The following is a 26,509-nucleotide window of genomic DNA, read 5'->3' as shown; positions in this document are numbered from 1 at the left end:
GTCCCTCCTGCGTCGTTGTCGCGGCGTCCGTCCGCATCCCTCCTCCGTTCTTCTCTCCCACAGCTGTGTGCAACACTCTCACTCCGGCTCATTAGCATACCACAGCTGGCGCGCTTGTTTGGGCGCGCTTCGCTGCGTAACGCTGCATTAACAACTACTCCGGCGCGCGCAAGTTCGCGCATGCGTGACGCACACCACCTGCGCATGTACAACTCTCCCCCGTTCTTCTCTCCCACAGCTGTGTGCAACACTCTCACTCCGTCGCATTAGCATAACAGCTGCGCGCGCGCTTCGCTCCGCTCGCTTCTGCTCCGGTGCGCAAGTGCGCGCATGCGCATGCGCGACTCTCCTCCGCTGTCTCCTCTCCTTCAGGCGCTGTGAATATAAAGTGGGTAGCGCGCTGCGGCGGTTCAGTCAGCGCTCGCTCTAGTTCGACTCCGCGTGACTTAGCTTGACGACTCCGTGCTTGACTTGATTCTTCCGATGAAGACGTGATGGAAGCGACGGTCCCTTCAGCGAGTGGGCTGACACAATCCAATACCAGCGTCAGCGCAAACGCTCAAGGCAACGTTACGACCAATTGAACCCCCCGATGCGTCGCATCACATCAGGGTTCCCTCGCGGGAAGATGGGCGTAATTTTTGATTGAAACCTCCTGTAATGCGCTACACGTCTGCGCACGTGAGAGAACGGGTCAATTATTCCGTTGCCATTCGCTAATGATGACCTTACGCGCCTCCGTTCGGTCGCGTTAGGCGTCAGATCTTAATACACCTGCTAGTATTACGTCACGATGACACCACTTAGTAACCTCTGAGCACGCCAATTCGTCCAGCCTTCCCCGCCAACTTGCACCTAAATTTTGCTCTCATAGCCTGGGCTTCTTGATTTTTTTACTTCAGTCCCAAAACTAGGCGTAGTATCATTAGCTGTAGAGGAGCCTGTGCCCGTGGACGGCTGTCCATCATTTCAGTCTGGGAGAGGCCTTCTCTGTACTATATACTGTGATATTGGGTGAACTATGTATGTTCAACGTGCGTGTATGTGTAATGTTGTTTATTTCGCTGAAAGACCCTACATTACTAACATTGATTGGAGCGGCATACAAGCGTTCTACCTTTAAGCGCTTGCAGCGTTTACAAACTATTCATTCCACGTCGAGTAAAGTGAGCACGACAAAAATGCAGATTACTCCGTAGCACGGAAGCAACATTTCAGCTTTTAAAAGTGTGCACCATACGGGGTTCTTCATCTGCACAAACGCGCGTGCGCACGGTTTACAATCGAGGCCAGACGTTTTAAAGCATCGTCGTCTTTCCCACCGGCACTTCGCTCAACGCTTCAGCCTTAATCTACAGCCTTCGAGTATGTTTATTTTAATTGGGTTACAATGTTCATAACACAGCCTGCACCCCCTCCCCCTCGTTAGACTGCTGACCACCCATTATGCAGTAGCCTCGCGATAATTCAAACTTTCGGTTAACTCAGACAAGTTTCGAAAGTTTGGTTGGCCCGCCGTGTTTTTAATGTATCTTAAAGCCGCTTAATTTCAACTGGTCGCGCGCGGGTAAATTCGGTTAATTCGTACGTTTTGCTTGTCCTTGTTGGAAAATATTTGCTGCATTTGCCGCTTGTAGCTGCACATTTGCATCCTTGTATCACTAACAGTCACAAATAAGGCCGATTACCTGCATACAACAGAGAAAGTGCACGGAGCTTTCAGCGCAATGCTGGTATTCTCACGTTCCTGACCAGTGCAGAAAACTCGCGATGTCCTTGCTCTCTGCTGCCCTTGCTGGCATCAAAAACTTTTGTTTTGAACTCCCGTGCAAACACAAAGCAGCCATCGATTCGTAATTATTTTCTTTTTTTTTTTTTTCAATGTGATAATATAGCGCTTCAGTATTGTGTGTGAATGTTGTACTATTAAACATATGTGAATGTTTCATTAGTTGGTATGTTGCTGTGAGTCATATTTATGAGAACTTCTGATAATTAAAACAAAATCGTGGGATACCCTCGACTTTGAATTATCGCGAGTCTGCTATAGTTATTTGTTTAGCGTGCGTTGGAGTTCCTCGTGATCAATTAAATTACAATTTTCCGCTGACGCGCTCCGCCGTCGACTGAGCATCAGAGACGACGGTGGTAAACCCGTGAGAGTGAGGCCAGCGCTCAGGTGAGCGCACAAACCGCCTGTTTATTCTCTTGTAATGTCCAATTTAAATTTACATAAAAAACGTGCCCTCCCAGAGTTTTCCTCGTTGTTTATCGTTGGCTTTTTGTTCGCTTGGAAGAGTCAACAAATGAAGCTCTACGCAGACCGGTCACGACATTCGGGGCCTTTCTCTAAGTTCTGGAGTCGTAATTTACGGAGCATGGCGGTGGTTGAGGTCAAGTGTCCTGCTATAATTAGCGACGGACAGTGCGAACTACGCAATGAACGTCGGTCACCGTCTGTTTTTGAGTTGTTGACTGCCAGGCTAATTTTGCTTGCTGGTTGTCTGCTCCGCGCTGTGAACTACATGCGGCGTCACCGTTTTCTTCGAAGGACTTAACTGTTGGCCGCCATGATTGCGCTGTCGTCTCGCGTGGGCAGCAGTTAGCGTCCAAAACACAATGTCCATTGTCAATGATGTCTTCGAAAGCGCCGGGAATTGGCCAGAAATTAGCCAATGGTCGACGCCGGAGGTTGGCAAGAAAGACTTAACCCTTGTAATTGTCATCATCCGAAGTCGCGCTGAAATCGCAACAAACATGTGACCATCTGCAAACTATGATCTCGAATCCAGTTTTAGTTGCATCCTCTAGGCATTAGAGAAAAAAAAGAAATGAGGGCTCGTGACTCTTCGTAAGGGATATGGGGTGACGCCTGTGAGCGCAGTCATGGCAGGTTGGGTTTTTTTTTTTTTTTTTTTTTTTTTTTTTTTTGTCGCTTGAGAGAACGAAGTAGTTTGAATGTTTATGTAAATCCTTCAGCATGCGCGCGAAACCACCCCATCTTCGTTGTGTAGCATCTTGTAACGCGTTTCGCTCACTTGCGTCAACTCGTGTTTTCCGCAGCTCGCGATGCTGTAGGTATTAGGCTGTTTCAAGTACCGTGCCCTTTTGGCGCGGCGCCAAGCGGTGCGGGGGATCTGTCTGGTCTCCGTTAGCCTTGGTCATCTTCGCCCGGCGCATGCCTTCTTCGCAAAACATGCGGCCAGCCGGCGCAGAATCATCCGAGCGGATCGCGCAAGCAATCAACACGACGACGACTAGGGGCAGGGGCTTCCCTCGTTCCGAGAAGAAACAAACAGCTAAGCAAACGAGAACGTTGACCAGGCTGTGTGAATGACCATCGATTGCGCCGCCACTATTTGTGAAGGAAAGAAGGGGCTTGGTCGTTGAATGGCGTGGCCCTGTGAGCGGCGGTGAAGAAGTCGTTTGTTGGGCCACCTTCGTCTTCCCGGCTCCCATCATACAGCACCTGCGCCTTCACGAAGATGCGCGTTTCGCCGAAACGCTCTTGGGAACGACGGCGAAACTTTTATTCTTGATTTCGCACTGTTGTTGTCGTCGCCGTGCCTGGAGGTCCCTCTGCGTGGAAACGCTGATGTGACGGGGGAGAGAGAGGCAGAGACCACGGCGAGGGCGAGCGACAGTGCCGTGACGGCTCGGCTAAAAACGACGCTGGCCTTGGTGGTCGGGGACGAAAAAGCGGTTGCCATTCATGGTCGTGCTTCTCGGGGTGTGAAAACGAGCCAGGTTGTGTGCGAGCGGGGAAAGCGCGCGCAGCTGAAAAGGGGCGGGTCAGGGAACCCCGCAGGGTTGTCCGTTGTACCCTCTGCTTTTCTTTTCCTCAAATCGGGCTGAAATGATTGCATCGGTGTTCAGGATCTTGCGTGCATTTGAGGCAAAATGAAAGCATGGCTCAGATTTCAAATTTCATGTGTTCCACATTCCTCCGCTACGGCGCGCCTCATAGCCCAGGTGTAGCTCTCCCTCCCCCTTCCAAATTTGAAATGTTTGGTTCATAAAGGGGGCAGAGGTCGGCTTCTAGTGATTTGACTTATTGAGAATGTGCTGGCTTACGTACCTACGCGGCTGTGGGCACTCTCTTCATCCTTATCGAGGAAATGATTTGTTTGAGGTTCCAAGTCCTTCGGGGATACTGAAGCGAACTTTGCGATGTATTATTTATGGCTACATTACGCAGTTTAAACCACGTAATTGGTTGCCAGGCCGACTAGCGAAAGTCTAGAGCTGTAGAGTGTACACAGTTTTGGCATTCCGTCTTTTCCGTCCGTTTCGTTCTTACCGTGTTGCCGGGGCCCGACTGCGCCTTCGCGCGCGGGCACGGCGAGGGCCGGCCCGCAGAGCTGATCCACCCTACCGGAACGAATGCGCAAGTGCCCAATCGGGTCCCGGTCAACGCGGTACGAACGGGACGGACGGAGCAAACGGAGTGCTAAAACTCTAATATGTATTGGGCGGAAATTGAGAAAACAGCGTGCGCCGTTCGAGGCCATTGCGCAAACTATACCGTTAAAGGTGTGACAAGGGTTTGCATCTTGCTTTCATGCTATCACGGCGCCCATTTTTTTTTATGTCCACCAATTTTATCCTTAACATTTGCTTTGTGAATTCTTCGCGCGCGGGTTTCCTTTTCATTCTTTTTATCGCTCCGTGATTTTTGGCAGGCCGCATATGAAAGAGAGAAGACAGGAACTAAGCGAAAGAGGGTGGTATGAAATTCACAGATAATCAGGAAAGCAATGCACAGGTTAAACATACTAGCAATCCGCTAAATTTAGCCCTGCGAAATTGTCAACGTGTTGTCATGTGCGTTAGTAAATCGGTGGGGAGCACTGGTGCGAGGGTAACGCCACGTCTTTAAAAATGCGTGTAAATCGGCCGAAAAGAAATTCATAGAATGGCCTGCGCCCTCTAGACTCTCATGACCCAATAAATCAGACGTTGCTTACCACTCACTTCAGTGTACCTTGAACAGCGGCGGGATGAGTGCTGACTGTCATCACGAAATCATTTTGCTGCGCTGTAGCAGGGCGTGCAGGTTCCAGCGCAAGGTCATCTGCCCTTCGTGTTCGAATGGGTGCGCGTGATTTTTAGTAAGCTTATCTCTTGATAGCCGAGGCCGAATATTGAGGGAGTTATGCTGGGCGTGTGGGGTACATTTCTTTCCTTTATTAGGAGGCTTTCAACGCAATGCTTTGTTGGTTGCATTCCGCCGGTGAAAGTAGATTACCATTCGTTGTAGATTACAAGCGAGGCTCAGCTCCGTGTTCTTTTTATAATCGGTGCTTGGCTGTGCCGTGTCACGCGGCGAAAGGTCACTGCGACCCTAACGTAACAGCGCTGTTGTACGCGTCCGCTGTGCTGCGGCGTTGCGCCAAAACCGTCTCCTCTGACGCTTCCACCGAGCCGCCCAGTCGTAAGCGGATGCCCTGCGGTGAACTGCCCGCAGCTGACGTCAGCTTCGAGTTTCACTCCGTCATTGCAAAAAGCTCATTGCAACGCGAGCTGCTTCTGCCCTGTGGCTTGAACCGCGGCGCGTCCATCTTCCTCGCAGGTGAGCAGCGACCATGGCGGCGAGTTCGGTCTCGCTCGGCTCCGGGAGCCCCGATTCTCCCGCCAACAAGACCGACCAGGAGCTCCTCAAGAACTGCAGCGTGGAGATCATCGCCGACGCCTCGTCGTCGTCGTGCGACGGGCAGCGTGCCGGCAAGTCTCGCCGCCGGTCGGCCGCCTCCCTGCTCGTGGTCTTCCTCGACGCCCTCGTGCCCGCCAGCACGCTGGCCGAGCTCGCCACGGAAGTGCTGCTGGCGGCGCTCGCCGTCTACGTCATCCTCTCCATCGCGGGCGCCTTTCAGGTGAGCGCGGATTTGGCCGTGCGAATTGGAACGAACGATTTCGCACGTTTGGAGAAGGACATGCACAAGTCACCTTCGCTCAAATTTGTTGTTCTATAACGTTAGCACTAAGCTCAGTCATCTGCATGCGGCATGCCCCTCTATGCCCTTTTGTGGATAAGATTACAAATTACGAGGCTTAACTTAGGACTTGATTCGAAAATGTAATCTGCAGCACGACATCATGCAATGAAAAACATGCGAAGCAAAGTTAGACATCCACCTCATAACAGCCGTATGACTACAAAGGAAAGCTGTGCAGCCTTCTCAGAAACTGCGCAGTCGAAGAAAAATTCATCCTGGTCCATGAAAAATTTCACCTGGTTGGGGATTGGATTACCCCTAAATCTGGTCTGATCAATTCGCTCTCGCGCTACAAACTGCTAGCCTCCTGGTTAGCTCAGTTGGCAAAGCGACTGCTCTGGTTATGCGGTGGTCCCGGGTTCGAGTCCTGCACCAGGATGAGTTTTTCTTCAACTTCGAAGTTTCTGTACAGCTTTCCCTTGTAGCCGTACGGCTGCATTGAGGTGGACGGGAAACTTTCCTTCCCAGAAACTTACTCCAGTTTGAAGATTTCCCCTAAATGTGGTCGATTAATGCGAAACATCATTTTTGAATTCTGCAATGTCGCAGCGGAGACCACACTTATTTTAGCAAATCTGATGTTGGGTATGGCTGGTCATTCAGGAGCGTTGTGATGAAGCAGATTTGGAGGCGTTTTTGAAGAGTGCAGGGGAGTGTGACCTGAAGCAAGGTATATGCATGGGTGTGGTAACGTGCAGTTTTTGTGTGGCTGATTAATAACATGCTGTTTCAAATGCATTCAAGGGACCCTGCAACACTTACCATCGATTACTCGGAATGCATTTTGGGGTAAAGTCTACTGTCCAGGTAATCTCCTCCCGCAAGAATAATGAAAATCTGTTCGCTTTCACCGAAACTACGCGCGATGTGAATTCGCACATAAGCGGCCCCTCTCAACTCGACTGCGGACAACGCGATGAGAGCTGCGTGCTCTCTCCCGGAGAGGGGGGCGGCTCGCGGCGTTCTCTTTGTCGGCGTTCAATGTATCGCATGCCGAGGAGTTTTTTCTTTTTCTCCACAACGTGGAGGGGTCTATTTCGGTCGGTGCTACAAATAAGCAGGCATGGCTGCCTGCTCGCAAGCGTGCGCTAAGGCTGGTAGGGCGTTTTTGAAGCAATAAACGTTTGTTGTCGAGTGGTCCTGTTGAAAGGGGAGGGAGTGTTAAGTTCGTCACTCAAACACCATGCGCACTCAAAACACAAAAGAAGCACCAGAAACTGTGTGTACAGGTTCAGGCATAGGAGAGGATGGTACACGGCGCCGATGATGGCGGATCGACACCGGAAATGCGGAAAGTAAGCCGCAAAGTTGACCAGCGACAGCCAATAAGACAGTCATGGCCCAAATGACGTTTAGGCCATGCCAAGGGGGCATAACGAGGACAATTGAAGAGAGCGTGGTTGGTTTTTCCCGTGTCTTTCACAGCGATTTGCGCGCTTACTGCTTCACGTGGACGTGTATGATTTGGCTGAGGTAATCCTGGCAGTGTAATCTAAGCAGATTTACTTGCACGCCACAACGAATGTCGCAGGGTCCCTTTAAGTTCGGGGAACTTTCAGTAACGCAGTTCTCCTGCCCTTCCATGTGTTCTAGGTAGGCTCGAGCCCCGAGATGCAGCGTCCCGCATTCCGCTGCAACGACCCGAACCTGCAGTCGCCGTTTCTGGCTGAGAGTGTTCGAACGCGCGACCTGGTCGCCTTTGTCGTCACCGTGCCACCGGCCATTCTTCTCGTGCTGGAGTTGCGCCGTGGCGGAGCGCCGATGCGTGACCGGTTCTTCTGGAGCGGCCGTTTGCTGCGTCGCTACCTGGTGGGCCTGCTGCTGGCCACCACGGCGACGCAGCTGCTAAAGGACGCCGTGGCGGAGAAGCGACCTTACTTCCTGGACGCCTGCAAGCCCGTCTTCAGAAACCAGCGCAACGCCACGCTGCTTTGCCAGGGTGGGTGGCCTCTAGGAGGCCCTTGCCACCTTCCAAGGAAGTAGTGCAGTTCTACGGGTTGCTTGCTATAAATGCGGCTACAATAACTAAATAGCCCTCAAATAGTCTAGGCTGCTTTTGACAGGGTGGGTAGTATGTGGTCCCTGGGAGTCCCTTCTCACTTTCACAGGGATGCAGCACAGTTTCATTGGGGGCTATAAACTCAGCCGAAGCAGCTAAATACCTTTCAGGAAGTTTGGGCTGAGGCCATAGCTCACATTTAAACCCATGTGCGGAAGCACTGCAGCATTTATGCTATTTGGCGGTTCTTGCACCGTACTTGTTGTGGCAAAATTGCTTCTGAGCAGTGTTGCAGTATGCACCGCAGCCTGTATTGGGGTAACGCCAGTTTTATAGGGACCAAGTGGCCGTTGCATGGCACGACCGTCTCTTCAGCGAACAGCGCCGCCCGTGGCGAACCACTCGTCAGTGGAATGCCGATGGCGGTCGGCATGGCGTAGTTGTTCATGGTTTTCTGTCGTTCTGCTGCAATTTGGCTTGCGAAGCGAGCATAACCACAAGGAAGGATTTTTTTTTCAGATTGGTAAATCTTGAAAGTGGCTTGGCATTTTCTTGGTATTTTTAATGCGGTACGCGCCGCACATTACAGCCAGCTACAACGGCTCTGCTGTTGAAAAACGCAGGCTGACATTAACACTCTGCCACTTTTTTTTAACGCCGCGACTGTCTGTTGGTGCCAGCCTTTATTCCACACAGGTGGAAAAATGGGGAGGGTTTGTAGCTTGGGCTGTTGGGTGGTTGAATTACTTTGGCTCTATCTAAAATGACCACTACTAACCCGGGAGTTCCGCTTCAGCTCTCAGGCTCCCATGCTGTCACTCATGGAAACAGAAGGCACGAAGCTCATGGTTACAGAAAGAAAGTGTAAACTGCCATGATGTTTCTACGGCTCCACGGTAATTGAACTCGTACGATAATTGAAACTCGTAGATATTCCACCGTTAAGACTGCTGTGGAAACCGTAGTCATTGAATCCAGTGAAAATAATTTCATCTGGCAGAAGTGAATACTAATAGTTTTAGTTGTACCAAATCGGTTGTAGCCAGGCGTACAGCGCTGCAAGAAGCTCTCATGTCATTGAAACCCATACCCAACCTTGAAGCATCCGACGAGTTTACGTAGCCATTAGTGCATCTAAGAACTCAACACACATCCGCTCAGAACTCCACCTAAACATTAGAAGCACCGAAGCAACCACGACAAAAACGGAAGGCTGCATAGTCTAATGCACTGGCCCATTCAAGTAACGAAGGGAGCGCCGAGTGGCGGCGCCACCCGTCCAGCTGCCCAGTCCCTATAGCGCTCCATGTGTAAGTCACCACTGTACAATGACTTCAGCTTTGTAAAGTCGGCTTTCCAACATTGCTTCGTGTATTTTAGGGAAGCCTACTTAAAAATAAAGGTATTATATGTGTGAAAGAAATGCTCAAAGTACTCTTTTTTTTTTTTTTTTCCCCATGCCTCATTCTCCTTGGCTGATGACTGCAACAGCAGCCTCCATAGTCTCGGTCCCCCCAACGGTCACCACAGCTTCTCCCTTGGTTACCGACTATGTCTGCAGCGGACAGCCGAGAGACGTGAAACGAGCCTTTGACTCCTTCCCATCGGGCCATGCCAGTGTGAGCTGCTACGTGGGGTTCTACCTAGTCGGGTACCTGATTTGGAGAGGCGATGCCGTGGCACCTTCGGCGGCTCGTGTGCTCCTTGTGGCTTTGCTAGTGGCTGCGGCTGTGGCTGTATCTCTGTCGAGGATCGTCGAGCGTATGCATTTCTGGTGGGATGTTGGCGTCGGCGGGGCCTTGGGACTGGCTGTGGCTGTCGTGTTCGTCCTGTGGCCCTTTTCCTGATGCCTGTTTCGCCATGACCCCGCAAAAAAGGGGTCCTCTGGCGATTCAGCGATTTACGACCTGTAAGTGGCATCGCCTGTCATCACAGCTACCAGCATTCTGCGAGTGAACTCTGCTGAAAGTTTCCAGAGCGAAAATGTCAAGTGTATGTTGTCAAACGAAGTGCATTTATTCCTCATGGACAGTCTGCAGACTTGCAATCTGTAGTCAGGGGCTACAAAGAAGGCAGCTGTCCTACAGTGAAGGCAGCTGAAAGCGGCGGCGGGACATTCATACAAGCCTATTTCTGAGCACAAAAATTGTTATACAGTGTATTGGCGAAGATGCCGTGTATGTTGCTGTTTTCTGGCCATTGTTGGGGAGTGACATCGGGAACAGTTGATGTGGCTCGTGAAGCGTTACTGTTGGACAGAACACACCCCATACCCTGATTAATCCAACTGCTATGATTGCAGCAGGGTTGTTGTCATATTTCTTTGGGAGCAAGGACAAGCCATGTTCAAAATGTGTTACATCCTGGAAACCAGGACAAGTGCAGCAAGATCTGTCCGTAATGGTCATCAGATTGGGTAGTCAAACATCTGATTACCTGCAGCGTAGCATTGCTTGGTCTTTCAAGTTTTTTGCTGCAAGTGCATTGTGGAAGAGTTACTGAGTGCGGTGTTGACATGCTCGAAGTGCTGCGAAATGCCATTTTCATGCTAGAAGGAACACTGTTGCCACGTAACATTTCATTAGCTGGCTAATCTGAACAAATATATTTAGCTGTGCCTGTATGAATTTATGAATTCAAGCTGTTTTAGCTCTGAAAATGCATCAACAGAGGAAAAGACATCGCTAAGGTCACTGCATTTTTTGCTTGGAAAAATGTGTATTATTTGATATACATCTTTATTATCAAAACCCTTCGAAGCGTGTCGTGGTCAAACATGTTTTTAAGCGGCAGTAATGTTAAGTGCCTCAGAAGTGTTTTGCGGTTTATGAGAAAGTGAATCTCCCTGTACACGGAACTCTGAATATGTTCATGTACGCGTTCACATCATTTACCAAATGACAAGCCATATACTCTTGTATTACATGCTTTGGGAAGAAATGAGAATTTCTGGGCCCTGTTACTACGTATGACAGGCCTGCAGTGTTTGTTGCGATTTTGTCAGTGCATTTGCGAACAGCTAGGATTGGTGAGCTTGTAGCAGGATTTTTTCCCCATTTTTTTCTACTAGCATTTTAAGTTCCTGGCCTTTTGCTGTTAGTACTGGTTTTATGTTGTGCTTTCTCTAAGCTGTTGTTGAATTTTTTGGTTTTTGGAGATGTTATTTAATGTGCTATTTTATTTTTGAGCAATACTAACTGCTACAATATCTTATGCGCTAATTGCATTTGTTGGTACCATTCCTTTGTTGAAGGTATTGATGTAATTTTGTTGATGGTCATCTGTAGCATCCTCTTAGTGCAATGTGATTGATGTGCATTTACCACCTTGTTCAAGTGGGAAAATTGATCTTACTGTGCCTCCAATCACTGTACAAAGCAGCCATATTTTCGCACCAGTATTTTTGTGTGTTCCAAGGTTGCATTTAGCTAGTCTTATATTTCCTGAATGTGCCAAAACTATTTTAGGCACATCTTTACAGTGCCCTTTCATATAGTGAGTGTGAAAAAAACTGTCACTCGTATAGTATTATACTTGCTACCTGAACTTGGTATAAAACACTTGACTGCAGCTCTGATTAGATCAAGAATAGTATCCTTAGTTGTTTAATAATTTTGCACATCACTTGAATAATAACAAAATGCCCATATTCCAGCTGCCTAGAACAGCACTCTTCCATGTATCACCCTGTTATGGTTATCGGGACCAATTAATCTTTCATAGCACAAGACAATCTCTATTCTCGTATAATTTTTACCGCATTATCACGGTTGGAAGTGGTCACAGTGGTCACGCCGTACAGGGCTACATGTGTGTATAGCTCACTGCTACAGTGTGCATTTGCCTAGTGTTTCAAGCACCTCACTGCCTTTTTGTCAAAAGAGAGATGAAGTCTGTTTCAGTAATGTGCAATTACAAGATGAGGTAGTCTTCTGTTTCTGTTTTTGATGTTGTATCACCTGTTAATGAAGGAAACTCTTGCACGTTTTATACTGGCATATTCGAAGCGAGGCTACCAGCTGGATAATGCGTGCATTACTGCAAAGCTCGTTACTGAGGCAGCTTGGCAAACCCTTACAAACAAAAGTGAAAAGACGTTTAAAATTGCTTATAGCCTCAATAGGCTATATTCGTGTTGTCAAGAAAGTGTGTTACCACTGTTGAAGACTCGGGTTCCGAAGGTGTTGGACATGTGTTGATTCTCAATGTTTCTGAGCCTTGTAGTTGCTTCCTTTGTCATTACCTTTGAACAAGGTGTAAAAAGCAGCAATTTAGTCTGTTCGTTGAAATGAACAAACCCGCTCTTTTACCTTTTGTAACAAAAAAACAATCATTTTGTTATCACTTATGTTCTCCGATACAAGAAAATGGGTGACATTGATTATAATACTTTGTTTAACAGAGAGCCTATTTACTGCTAGAAAATAACCTTCTGCTGATTTTAACAGTGTATTTACCTTCAACTTGTTGCCTAGTCATTAAAGACATTTTGATATTCGTGCAAATATCCTGTCTCATGGTGTCACATTGCTGTGTGCTTCATTAAAGGTTGGAATGGGCATCAAAGTAACTGAGCCTTATTCCTACTGGTTCATTCTTAGCCACCATAAGTTGATTTGGGACATCCATTTTGTTTCAGTTTTGTAAAAATGTCACACTTCATAGCTGCATGCTGCATTCTTTTCCAGGTGGTGTAGGTACAGTATCCATTACAGCTCGTGGAAACTGCCAGGAATGCTTGCTGTTGCTCTATCTGTTGCGACTCCAATGCTTTAACGTTGTTAGACAATCCACGCTGTGAAAAAAATGTGCTGGTATATTCTAGCAGAAAACAAAATGGCAGACTACGTTTCTCTGAGGAAGTTATCAAGTGCATTAGATTTATGGATGATGAACCTTTTGACCGATAAAGCAAGCAAAGAAGTGCGCGAGCAACTGGTTGAAATTGCTTCCAGAACAGACATGATGCTAGGAAATGTCGCCAAACAATTTCGAAAGCAGTAGCTTAGCAAGTGTGCTGGAAATGGAGTGTTTATGCAAAGAGCCACCCTCCGGTGGAGGCATTCAGGCAAAGCCTGTCTCAAGTGACATGGAGAGGCGAAAAAGCAAACATTGCAGCAGCAACATTCTAAGTCACAGCTCTGAGCATCCAGAGCTGGCTGAGATTCCACAGCCAGCTCTGAACATTCTTCACAGCTTTTACCCGTAAGGAACAGGAAGAAACACAAACTGCACCATTTTTAATGCCGACGAAGTTGCACCTCAGGCTGTTCTTTTTTTTTTTTTCTTTCTTTTCTTTAGGCACCAGATTATCATACAGACCTCTCTAGCAATGGCTGGTTTCTCCCATTGTGATCACTAAAAATGCTGTTATGAGGAGGGCAAACTCTACAAACTAGACGGGAATTGGTATTCTTCCTTCTGGGGCTAACAGCAGCTTATAAAATTTGTATTTAGAACCCAACAATTGTACATCAAAATGGGTGGGAATTCCACTTCACGAACATGTTGGGAAAACGCAAATTCCCAGAACTGCAAGCGCATGAATTTTATTAACATTTGTGAACAAAATGTCAAATACCCTAAGTTAAGAAGACTGGTTTGGTAGTCAATTTTGTGCCTAGACATTCTCTAAACTCAACTAGCACGTTTTTACACCACATCAGCATGTGGCTCAGATTTTTTTATAGTAAGGCCAACCTATCCCACAGAGCCATGGTTCAACCACCATTGTTTATTCTACTAAATATTTATTCTGTCTGTCTCTCTCAGATTAGGAACTCTTGCAATAAACGTGTATTCTAGGTCTCTCTCTCCATCTCCGATTCAAATTGTAAACGGTCCTGCTGCAGCAGTGTTTAGAGAACTGAATGCAGAAAAACAAAACACCTTGGCTCTCAAGAACACCACCTTCAACTTTGAACTATCTAGAATCTGAGTCTAAGCCATTTCTACAGCATGGCCCTGGTTCTCTCCAGCAGAGTTGGGGATTGACGTCGTCCATTTCCATTCCAACTCCATTAATGGAAGCGACAGTTTCCGGTAATTATTTCCCTTTTAACTTGACTTCGGCTGCATAAGCTTGGTTCATTCTGGCTCATGGAGTGGCTGACCAATCCCATTTCTTTAATTCTTCCTTATGAAATGCTTCCAAATGCACCTCAATCCTCTGAGAACTTAAACCTGGCTTTAAAAAAAGCTAAAAAGAAAAGAAACGTTTTACTGTGTCAACCATGTGTTTAGCGCGACATATCAAGCGTCATCCCTGGCTATGTCCAATAGGGCCCCACTGCGGTTGCATGCCACTCTGCGGGTTGTATCGCTTTGCTAGGCCAACTTCCGGGAATGCGTCGAAGCTGAGAAGATGAGACCTAGAAACTTAGTTAAGAAGCTTACGCCTAGCGTTACGCATTCAGGTCTTCTGACAGCAGCTGGTACCCGCGACTTCAAGTACACTGAGTACTTTTCCCAATATGTGCCGCTTAACGACGTTAAACGCCGAAACGTGACGTTACGCCTGATATCCAACGTCTATAGTCGCAACGTTGAGTAACCTTAAACTTGAGCCTTACGACATAACAAGCAGCCACGTCATATTCATTGTATGTCGAGCAGCGGGTACGGGTTGACGACGTTAGCGCCCAAAGCATGACTTTAGCCCTATCGGCACATACCTTCATCGCCCCCTCACTCTACTGGTCATGAACCTTCATGCAAGCCAGTTGTAAACTGTAAAATACGGGAGGCTTCACTCCGCTCGCGTGAAGTTGTGGGAGCGGGTAAGCTTTCTTCTCCTTTGAGGTGGTGGCACATTCGCGCTGAGGGGGATTGGCCATGACTTGAGTTTGGTCGAATTAGTTGAAATGTGAGCTTTCGCGATCAGTTGAGCAAACTGCGCTGTTCGGCTTTTCTCTTATCTCTTGTCATAGTGAACTGTATCAAATGCCTCTTATGTGCCTGCCGACGTTGTGCTTACAATACAAAAAAATGGGAAGGTCTCTTGCAGAGCCGTTATAATCGTTCGAGGACAGATTCGTCATGTTCTTGCCGCCGCTAGCATAGGAACCTTGGGTCCAGCAATGTCGCGCCTAAAGACACGCTCCAAATGTTGTGGACTATCTCTCGATTCTCTCCTGCAAGGTCTTGGCACTGTTCACAGAAAAAAATTACACCATCTTCCCGTAGGGGAACCCTGAGTAGTATGCGAAGCAGCCATGGGGTCGGCTGAAGTTCCCATGAGTTTTCAGTTCGTCGTTTCCATTGACGTTCAGCTTCGCGTGCCTTCGTTGTATCGGTAGCTTCTTGACGTAGTTTGAATGAGGGAAGGACATAAGGCGCGTTCGTATCACATGCTCCCGTCTCGGTTTGTAGCGCAGTGGGAACAGCGCCACGTACCTCCCGTTGCGGCCAGAGTCGTGGGATCGAAACCTGGCGCCGCCTAACTATTTTTTTTTTCATAGTGGACTGCGCTGACGTCAGCCCAAACGCTGACGGGGCTGAAGAGACGCGCATGCGCAGTAGAGTGCGGATGGGGGACAATGACAACGAGGGAGGGAGTGACACAGCCCCAAGCATGAGATGCTTCGCATCTAAAAAAACCTAGCAAAGTCGTCACCTATACTGCGTTGGACCGATGGCAAGGGTCCTATGGTTTCGTGCCATGCCTCAAGTATTTCTCGCTTCATCAACTAAGGTGTTCGATGAGTGATTACAATTGCGCTCTAGCTCTTAAGTCGGAACTTGCACGAGAGAGAGAGAGTAAACTGTATTTGAGAATAGGGAGAAGGGAATGTGGAAAGAGTTATGTGTGAAGTCCTATTTCCAGGACTCCAATAGCAAAGGCTCCCAGCTTGACGCTCTGTAGCAGCTCACGCTGTGTCGAAAGGTCGAGCTGGATAGTGCTAAATCCCAAGACTCTCTTGAGATTTGGTAGGTATTCTGTTGCCAAATTATAGGGTAATTCCAGACTGTGCACGCTCTGCTTCGAAGACTAGTTACACCCACGCGAGGGATCGGCCTACACTTTGTCCTATGATGATGTTCAGAGTACCTGAGCATCAAAGATTAATTTATGGGTTCGCTGCCAGGCAGCCTATGATGGGGCTCTTATGAAGCTTGACTTGCAATAAAAAAAGAACTGCAGAAAACGCGACGAGCATCGGACAACAATCTGGACCACGAGGCGCAACCATAGAGATTTAGTATTTCTTTCTGTATGGCGCAACAGCGCGCGCGCCACTGCTTCCTCATTCTCTTCATGACGTTCGTCCCGCATCGTCTGCGTTGAGACTGCTAGCCGATGACAAGCGGTAAGCACCCGTTCTTGTTTTGTATTCTTTCCATCACATGTAGTCCCCTGGGCCTTGTTTCGTGGGTGCCTACGCTGACAGCTTGACACCTAATCTGACACATCGGCAGCGAGAACGCCGTGGATCGTCGGGTTGCATTCGCGTGACGCGGCAGACAGATACATCGCTTCCTCGCCAACCCTTTTGTTACTAGCTGACGTTGGACCGTTTTTTGTGCCGCCCAGTTGATTGTTATGCGCGCAGAGCTGGTATTGTCTGGCATTCTCCTGCCCACGTTAAGCTGCCTTGCGCTGTGCGTAACAATGGCCCAATGTTTGGCGAAATGCGGATCGTGACTTCCGATGTTCGTTTTTTGTCGGCTGACTTCGCCAGATTTTATCTGGGTGACGTTGCCGCGATTGCGATGGTATGAATAGGAAAGTGGAAGCGTTTTTGTTTGTTCGAGGCACCCACACGTTTATTTCCTCCGGCTCAATACACGCTTTGCTCACTCATTCAAGGTTAAAGTTTATATTGAGTGACATATTTGGGTGTTTCAGTAGGGTGCGATGGTCTTAGCACGGCCATTGGGTGCATAAGCACAGGGCAACCGGCCAAACCGCTTCCGCTCACTGACTATAAGTCAGAGTCACTGTTATTTATTATTGTGACTCTGGCTAGTCAGTAAGCGGGAGCGGTTTGGCCAGTTGGGTAAAATCAACACACACTGTTCACTTGCATATGCGGAACGACACCAGCGAGGGTTGCCTCACTGGATGGGAGCAGTCTGTCTTGATTTTTACCCAGCCGGCCAAACTGCTTCCTCTCACTGACTATCCAGAATCACTCGGTTTGTCCGGTTGGGTAAAATCAACACAGACTGCTCCCATCACCGCCATGATGCAACACTATTTAGACCATTGCCCACGTACAGACCCTCGACTTGGGCCCTGGCAGAAATTTTCCCATCGTTGGCGGAAACCTTAACCGAGGCATCTAGGGAGTGGGGACCAAAAAATCACCATAACTTGAGGCCTTTCTAATAAAAACTACCATTCAACTGTCCGACTGTCAGCCTGCACGTGCCCCACCTACCGGCTGGCTGTGCGGCTGTTTCCGCTGCCTATAGCTTTGGTCCGCCGCAAGGACAGCGGTGAGTGGGCGACCAGGACCCACTCTCGGGGTATTCAACGCGTTATGAGAGCATCTGCAGCAGCTCCCAAGAACTCTGAGGGCAAGTTCCTTCCAAGATACCGATGCGTGATGCGGACTCGGGCCCGGACAGCCTGGGTGGCTACCGATGTTGGATCTTTGAATGGTAATTGGATCGAAATTTCGGTAAAAGATTCCTCGCAAAATTCTAGGAAGCCGAGCCACTGGGAACGTACGTGTGCTTGGCTGCAGACGCGGAGGTTCAGGTCCGTAGAATCAGGTCCTACGCAGGGGACTCACGGTGGCCAGCTCTCGAACTGACACTCGAAGACGAAATGGTCGGTGCGGAAAGCGTGGTCTCGATCTTCTGGGGAAAACGAGGAAAAGGAATTATACACCGACCGGCGAAACTCGCCTTGCTGGGTAGCGGCTAGTAGTGCAGCACTGATCTCCTCCGCTGGGTTTCCGGCCAGCGGCCTGAAGATTCTTGTTCCTGTGAGCGAAAGAGTTGGCTGCATGAGGACATTAAACAGGCCGCATGATTTAGACCGAAGTGATCCGCTATAACACGCCAGCCAAACTGCCGGTGCCCGGAGTCCGGAAAAGGCACGAGCAGCCAATGGAGTGGAAAACTCCCTCGACGAATCGTTAGTGCCGCTGGTCGGAGCCCACCGGAAGCACGGGCGGTAGATCCGAGTGCGAGTAGGGGCGAGCGCTGCTACCCCCTAATAAATTTCCTGCCTCCGACGGCCGGAGCCCAGCAAGCGGCACCGTGGGTGAGCGGCAACGCCGTTGCAGGGGCCGCAAAATTAGTGAATTGGCACAATGTGATGCCCTGCTTGAGGTGAGAGATCAGGCCTGAAAAGGAATCAGACATCTATAGATAAAAGAAAACTGGCGGTTCCCATTCCGTTCCCATTCCATTACCCATTCCCTTCTCCCCCTTTAACCCCAGTCTTTCCGCTACGTCCTGGAGGAGATCAGGGGAGCCTCTCCGGAATCGTACTCCTGGCTGGGGGTCGCTGAGTAGCTTCTCCCAATTTCGTTATGTCCACCCTCTGGTGGTCAAATTCCACTTGCCACTTGGCCAACCCATTTACTTTACGATTGCGTATGAATCGGTTGTACTTCGCTGGTGCCAGTCGAGCCTATTTGATTTGTATTCGTTTGCCTCGTTTACTCAATAGAGCCTGCATCTTGTGTCCCTCCCCCACTCCATTTGTTCCCTCCACTCGGCTAAAGGGAGGATTTCAAGAATCTCCAGTGAAGATCCTTGAAATCGATTTCCCCATGCATAATCATTGCGGAAGCCTCCCCTCAGCCAAGTGGAGGGAGCAAATTGAGTGGAGGAGGGACTATGAGTACTGCCCTAAGTCTTCTTACATCCTCGGCTTCAGGTCCAAGGTAGGGGAGGGGGGGTGGAACTGTCTTCCCTTGAATCTAAGGGAAGGAGCGCGTTATTTAGTCCCGTGAAATGTGCACATTTGCAGTTTGTACCAGGTGTGGTGTCAGCTACTTGCTACAGGCGGAGCAACGAGGAGCGCCATTTAGTAACTACATCTTTCTGCACCGTAGCTTGGACGAACACCAGGAGTATTTAAACCCAGAAATCCGCCTCGGATATCGTAATTCAGCGTGTCGCCAGAACGCTTCTATGAGACCACGCCACTTCGGCTCCGCCCAGATGACTACTGCTACGGACACCGCCACTGGGGAGTCCAGGCCAACAGGAACGGCAGCGGGAGGGCCGGCACCAGAGGTTGTTCCAGCGGACGAAAGCACGGGCGGACTCATCAAGCTCTTCTTTGCAACGCTCTTTCCCGATTTTTCCATCAAGGGCCTCGTGTACGGGATCGTCTTGATCGTGCTCATAGGCTTCGGCGGGATCATCGTCGCAGGTATGCCCGACCCACTGTCGAGTTCAGTTTTTTTTTTTTTAATCATGCACCCCACCGACTATCGAGAGCGGTGGTTGAACGCGAAGCTTTCTCGTGATGGATACCCTAGTTGTCGTCTGAGTTTTGACTTTGACTCGCGCGCAGTTTGGACTTATGGTCGCAGTGGCTTTGACTTTACACCTTCCCTATTTAATTTCGCACGAAGAAAGCTTCGCGTTCAACCATTTGTCGTTAGACTGAGCGATGCATGATTTTTCTGACTACTTTGCACGACCACTTTCCAAATCCTTTCCAAATTCTTTCCAAATTCTTTCCAAATCCAAACTGCTTCGCCCGTGCAGGAATGGCCCAGTCCGATAGACATCGGCTTCGTAACTCGAGGGACCCAGGTTCGATTCCGGACACTAAAAGGGTTTTGTTTTTTCTTCACTTCTCCCACGATCGTCATCACCGTCAAACACCGTTGGCTCTCCTGCAGTGCGCTTTGGGTGCACTGCAGACATCACTATAGGCTGAAAGCTCCGCTTTAAAGCGTTGTTTTGGCTTTTCTGCACATAACTGCGGGAGTTAAGAAAACTAGTTGGCTCAAATGTGTCTTATCAGCGATTGACACACATTTTCAATATTCCCGATTTAGGCAGTGCACATGTGAGCTAGGTCGTGGTGGAATGAACATCGAATGTTTCGGAGACGGCTGACACACATGTACCCCGAACTGGGAACGAGCATTAGAGGCATAGCAGAACAAGAGATAACAGCTACGCCCGCATTAAAATATGCACGTTAATTACCCGAGCCAGTTCTCGTCCACGTTGTCAAACGTGTGGCGCAGGGTGTTGAACTGCCGTATACAGTGGCCGCAATTGTGAAACTGCTGGAAACGGTGTCCAGGCAGTATAATGTGGCAACAAGACGCGATCGGGATTAAACCTTTTTTCAGTACAGCTCTGCGCATGCGCTACTCTCGCTCCCAGCGACCGACCTGTCATTTTCGGGGGGGCAAAATGTAAACAAAACGACGCCATATTGAATTAGCCAGTTGCGACCGCCGCCGAGCCGGCTAAGTGCTGCTCCGCTTTCTGGGCCATGAAAGCAACCGACAGGTAGGTGCTACGGCTGCGATCGAAACATTTCTCTGCCGCACCATGCTTGGTGCCTGGTACAGCTTCTTCAACTGTGTAGCGCAGGCGGAAAAAAGAAGGCGTGTTCTATAATCCCCCAAGTGTCGTTCGGGTGGCAGCCGCACGAGGGCTACGCTACTGGAAAAAGGTCCATTGAGAGAAGGCGTTTGGTCATATCAGCAGCCATATTTGCTTGCTGCGACACATACTTTGGAGTTGGTTGGTGGTCAAAAATGTTTGGTCTCGCTACTTGTGGTGAATGCGAGTGTCCCACGTATATGAGCCCCGGGACAACATTTGGTGTAGCAAAAAAATTGAAGTGGTTTTACTTCAGTATACAGTAATGTTAAGGAAGCTCTTCTCTCTTTTTTAAGGGAGCACACTAATCTTGAGGACCGAAAATGTGCCAAAAAATTAATTTTCTGCATTAATTTTATGTGCAGTCTACACGTCCCAAGGAATGCACCTGCAAAATATTATAGATGTACCATAAGTATTGAAAGATCTATCGCTCTTTGATGTCAGCTAGATGACCATTTTCGCCTGTTTCCAAACTTCGCGCCTCGTTTTCTCAGAACCAATTTTTTCCCCACGCGTTCGACTGTCGGGCACAATATCTTGGGATGTACTGGTCAGATTTGTATGATTTTTGCTGCATTCAAAGGCTTATAAAATGAACAGTGCAATAAAAACACAAAAATATGAAATATGAAACTGGTAATTGAGAACCTGACATTTAACAAGTTTACAGCGTTTGCACAAACAGTGCTAAAATTACTGCTGTGGTATAGTTGCACTCTTTTGTACTCCTAGAGCATGAAGAGGTAAAACGAGTGAGTATTCAATAATCAAATAATTAAAAAATTGTCAGGAAGGGTAAGGCATAACAAGTTGCACAACTCTGAACTTACACCACATAGACGAAAACTGACTGCATATTTGTGCTCAGGATGTTGAACTACACTTAGTGGGCAAATCTCAAGCACATCGGTTGAAAAATGACAAAAATATCCTCACGATAAACAACATGAACATTTACAACATTACAACACCCTTAAAGAGGCCCTGCAGAAAAAATACAGCCTGGTTCAATTCGAAAGACCTAGCCCTTGGTAACTCACTCAGCTGTGTTCCTGTGTGCCACTGACGCCTTTTTAATCGAGAAAACGATAGATTAAAACGCTTTTAAATTTCGCGCTAGAGTGACGCATAAGTGGCCGTGACGTAATAAAGGCCAGCACTAAAAACAAAGTTACCAGTGTGTTAACTCAAGACTCTGCACGCGAGGCGGATTCTCTGCCTTTACGCCACCGCTGCTACAATCGCGTGCAGAAGGACCGTGGTTCGAATCCCGGTGCCGGACAATTCCCACCGAATTAAAAAATCCGCGTATTGATGGAATTGCGGAATGGGGCTTGGGGTGGGACCTGACCCCGTCGACCATTGCCGGTAACGCACTCCCTCACCAGAGCAGGATTGGCCACCCTGGTGTAGTAACGGCCACAACCTCCCATGAATACGCCAATGAACCCTCGGCCCTCAGTCTCCAGTGGCTGCGAAGCAACTGACCACGGTGGCGGTCAGAAAGTGAAATGTGCCTTCACAAGAGCATTTAAATGTTTATTGTGCATCCATATGAACTTGCGCATCGCTATTTATATTACGTCGGTATGGTACCGTTAGACATATTAACGTTAGACAGAGGATATTGCACGCACCTAAAAATTGCGTAAATCCGACTGAAACCACAGCCCCTTGAAAACCGTGCGAACGAAACTGAACCGAAAACGAAACTAAAAGCAGTAAGTGGTGGAGGGTGCCTCGATTCACCCGCGTCCCACGTACACGAAGACGCTGGCAGCGAGGCGCCAACTGCCGGCGCTCATTACCGTCATGATGAACTACTTCGCTTCGCCTCTCGTAGGCGGCAGCACCATCTGAATGAAGAAGGTAGTGGGAAAGATATAAGGCGCGTTCGTAGTCCTACTTGCGCTTGAATTCATGGCGCACTTGGCAGAGCGATGTGTACCTCCCGTTGCGGCGAGACAGTTCGTGGCTCGAATCCAGGCGCAGCCGCGCCAATGAACGTTTTCTGGAAATGTCATTTCCGTGACGGATATGACGCAGGTGAGATCTTTCGTGTTAACAAGGGGGTGCTTAGAATCGAGCAAATACGGCAGTTCGCTAATTCGGGAAATTCGTAAAAAGGGGCGGAAGTTTACTCTGGTGCAATTCTTTTTTCGCTGCAGGAAAATTCAGGAAGGCGCCTTCATCCCCGTTTCGCTGCGACGACCCAGCACTTCAAGCTCGCCTAGGCAAAAACCTTCTGCCCACTGTGCCCTATCTGGCCGCCACGGCTGTAGTGTCTGTCGCAGCGATCTTCATCGTCGAGTTTTGCGGAAGGACTTACAGCCGAAAGTCGGAAGCAACATACTGGACGGCGCGGCACGTACAGCGGTACCTCGTTGGAGGCCTCATCCTGGGCAAGTGTGAAGCACTCAAAAATTAAAGGGACCCTGCAACACTTGTTTTCAATTTTTTTTCATATCTTAAAGGGACCCTGCAACACTCTTCGAGCAGTGTAAGTAAACCTGCGCGACGTTTAGATTACACTGCCAGGAACACTGCCAGGAGTGCACGTGAAGCGGTGAGCGCGCAAATCGATGTGAAAGACGCGGAAAAACCAACCGCTCTCTCTTCAGTTGTCCTCATTATGCAACCCCTGGCATGGCCTAAGGGACGTCACATAGGCCATGGCTGCCCGATCGGCTGTCACTGGTCAACTTCGCGGCTAGATTCTCCCATTTCCGTCGTCGTCATCGCTGTCTTCTATGCCTGAACCTGTAGGCACAGTTTTGCCGTTTCTTTTGTGTTTTGGGTGCGCGCGGAGTTTGAGTGATGAGCTCAATACTTCCCTTTCAACGGGACCACTCGACTACAAACGTTTATTGCTTCAAAAACGCCCTACCAGCCCGAGCGCGCACTTGCGAGCAGGCACCCATGCCTGCTTTTTTGTGGCACCAGAACGGAAATAGGCCCCTCCGCGTTGCGGAGAAAAGGAGAAAACTACCCGGCATGTGATATATCGAAGGCCGCCGAAGAGAACGCCGCGAGCCGCCCCCCTCTCCGGGAGAGAGCGCGCAGCTTTCGTCGCGTTGTCCGCGGTCGAGTTGAGAGGGAACGATTATGCGCGATCTCTCATCGCGCGTAGTTTCGTTAATTGTGAACGGATTTTCATAATTCTTGCGGGAGGAGATTTCTGGGACAATAGACTTTATCCCAAAATACATTACTAGTAGTCGATGGCAAGTTTTGCAGGGTCCCTTTAAATGCTTGCAGAACATAGTCACCCAACACACCCAGTACTTAGATTAGGGTGTCGCAAAGTACCTTAGCCAAAAATTCCTGCTCTATGCCCATCAGATAATTTGTAAACTCGCTCAAAAGAGTCCCCTCTTTTTCCTGGTGTTGGTGTTCTTCGACTGCTCGAATTACGTCACTAAGGCCATGTAGCGGATTTTGGATGGTTTTCCTTCAGTTGCAACAGTCAACGCTTTTCGATAGCAACTCAAAAGAAAGCCACAAAAGCGGAAATGAAAGGCGTATCCGCTCCGTGCTGGCGATAACTATAGCTTTAGCAGTGCTTCCAGACGCGGAGGAAAGAGTGAAAGCGCTTATCAAAAGTGTTGCGGGTCCCTTTGAAGCAGTTCCACTCATCCTGAAAGCTTTCAAGTGCGGAGCAGTGATTCGCTGCAGAGGGGTTGTGGCGCCCTTCTCCGCTTTTGGCTACCACCCGCCACACTCTTCCCTTCTCCGTCTCACGCCTCTCTTGACGAATTGAACAGAGATTTGTTCAATGCAATTCAATTTTCCCGCCTTTTCAGTGCTCGCGCTTCTTCTTATGGGACAACTGGCATCTTTTTTTCTTTATCTTTCGTTACTTGTTCCGACTGAAACAACACGAGCGGGAGTTCTGTTTTTTTTTTTGTGCCTGCTTTCAAGTCGCACGGCCTGGAGTCTCTCTGCGCCATTTTGAAACCGTCGTTTTTTTTTTTTTTTTTCTTCCACGGCCACTTTTTCATTTACTGTCGTAAAAAGCATCCCAACGAGCATCCTTAAGTAAATGAACGCGGGGGCTGCCGGTTAAGTACACAGGTGCAGCTTTCCGGCTCAATGCAGTCCTTTCAATAGTGATTGCTTTTGTAGTTATTTAGCGGAATGTAAAATATTTTCGCGCAGCTAATATTGGGGGCGAAAGCGAGCTTTGCGCTCAGTTTCAAGTCTAGCACTGGGCGCGACCAAGCCTCCGGAGCCATGGAAACTATCCCATAGAAATGCGAGTAAGTTTTGACAGAGAATTACACAAAAAATATTAATAATCCTGGAAAGTTCTTTTAGAGTTTTGATCTCCAGGTCAACTTCTTGCTTTACGCCAAATATCAATTTCCTTAAGTGGTTTACTAGCTTCCTGAGAGGCCGGAATTTCGAGCGAGAAAGCTGGGGATGATATAGTTTGCCTCAAATGTACCTGCAGTCTTCTTTGCGCTAAATAATGCGGTCATGTATGACTAGTGCTAGTGGTTACGGTAGTATCGAACGCTTCTGCCTGTAATAAGCTTTTTGTTCAAGTACCCTCTTAACTTTCGTCCGGTAGCCTGAATAGAGGGACAAGCGAGTATCTTTCCCAAACCTCTGTTTAGTGTGCGTGGTGCTGCGTGACACCGTGACCGCGAAACAGCTACGACGACAAGCCTGGCCCGTAAAGTCCTCCCCCCTTTAAGCAACTAGGGGGATTGTATGTATTTGCCTATGCAAGGACTGCGCTTTTCCTTCCAGCCACCGCTACTTTTTGACGAAATTCTTGATTGACACCGTCACTGAAATGCCTACAGCATTGCAGCCACCCTTATTTTGACGGCAATCATTCCCGACGCCAGCGCCACCCCGTGTGAGTTTCACTTCGCTCTAGTTTAGAGTTTTAGTATAGCGTCTTTGCACTTCGCGGAACGCAAACTCTTAACACTAGTGTTCCGCTATATGCGACGTCGTCGATGAGAGGTTCAGTATAATGTTTTCTCGCCGAAGAATTGCAGAACGCGTATGTTCACTGTGCCATTTAATAAACAAAACACGAACTGCATGAGCAGTTGCTAGTGTCAAGCATCCGCATCAATTTAATTATACTTGTTAGAAAAATATCCTCAAGGTATAGTGTAAAAGCGAAAGAAGGTGTGTGAACATTTTCTGGTGCATAATACGTAGCTAGATATCCGCAGATCCCCTTTTATGTTCCCCACTTTTCTCCAATCATTCTCGCACTTCTGCGTATGAAAAAAAATTACCAGTGGCTTAGCTCGGCTATGCCAGGATATACGTAGCGTGAGCTAAGGTTCAGCTCGTTATTCTTAGCTTTCCTGGTTGTCTAGACTAGCTTGATTACCATGCTTACTGCTGCTTCAATGACACACACACACACACGGTATACGCATTATGTGACACATGTATATTTATCAAGCGGCTCCGGCGCAGCGTCACCAATTGCCCCAGAGCTAAGCTGGTTTCACAGGCGCACGCCGGTGGCCCGGTGTTGGTGCGACGCACGAGCCATCGGTTCCACACCCGGCCACTCCTCGCATGATCATAAAAGTGGACCGGGCCGCCACGTGCGGAACGGAGGTCGGTGAAGACGCTGGGCGCGTGGGGTGTGTGAGAGACCCCGGGCAGCGAGCAACGTTCTGTGCGCCGTGTGACGTCACTGCTCCTCGCGCATGCGCAGCACGGGAGCCACGCGAAACTGCTCAACCTCAGTCAGTGTAGCTCACGCTACAAAATATCTGGCTGTGTTCAAGAGAGGGTATTCACCGTGCACCTGTGCTAAACCCGCAATCTTGCTGTTTCGGAATCGGCACATGAAACTGCAGCAGCAGGATTGAAGGAGTTGAGGCGTGCGGATAGCGGATGAATCTGCCTTCATACGCTATTCATCGGCCGGGAATCATGCCCATGACTGTCGTCACAGCTACACAACGCCTTTAACAGACCTCAATGCGTTTGC

The 26,509-nt window shown here is 48.8% G+C and overlaps 1 protein-coding gene across 1 annotated transcript in view; it reads left to right on the top strand.

The window, feature by feature from the left end:
• LOC144159533 (uncharacterized) overlaps window positions 1-26,509 on the top strand; it is a 90,947-nt gene that overhangs the window by 56,392 nt on the left and 8,046 nt on the right. The window contains exons 2-4 of the mRNA XM_077691095.1: window positions 5,573-5,873; window positions 7,590-7,935; window positions 22,704-22,943. Of these exons, the coding sequence (XP_077547221.1) occupies window positions 5,586-5,873; window positions 7,590-7,935; window positions 22,704-22,943 (874 nt within the window). The 5' untranslated portion in view covers window positions 5,573-5,585. The remainder of the gene's footprint in view (window positions 1-5,572; window positions 5,874-7,589; window positions 7,936-22,703; window positions 22,944-26,509) is intronic.

The sequence above is a fragment of the Haemaphysalis longicornis genome, unplaced genomic scaffold (assembly GCF_048455015.1).
Source record: "Haemaphysalis longicornis isolate Haplotype H1 unplaced genomic scaffold, Haemaphysalis longicornis Haplotype H1 scaffold_10, whole genome shotgun sequence".
NCBI classification, from domain to species: domain Eukaryota; kingdom Metazoa; phylum Arthropoda; class Arachnida; order Ixodida; family Ixodidae; genus Haemaphysalis; species Haemaphysalis longicornis.
The sequence above is the reverse complement of the archived record's forward strand: the minus strand, read 5'-3'. Positions and strand labels throughout refer to the sequence as shown.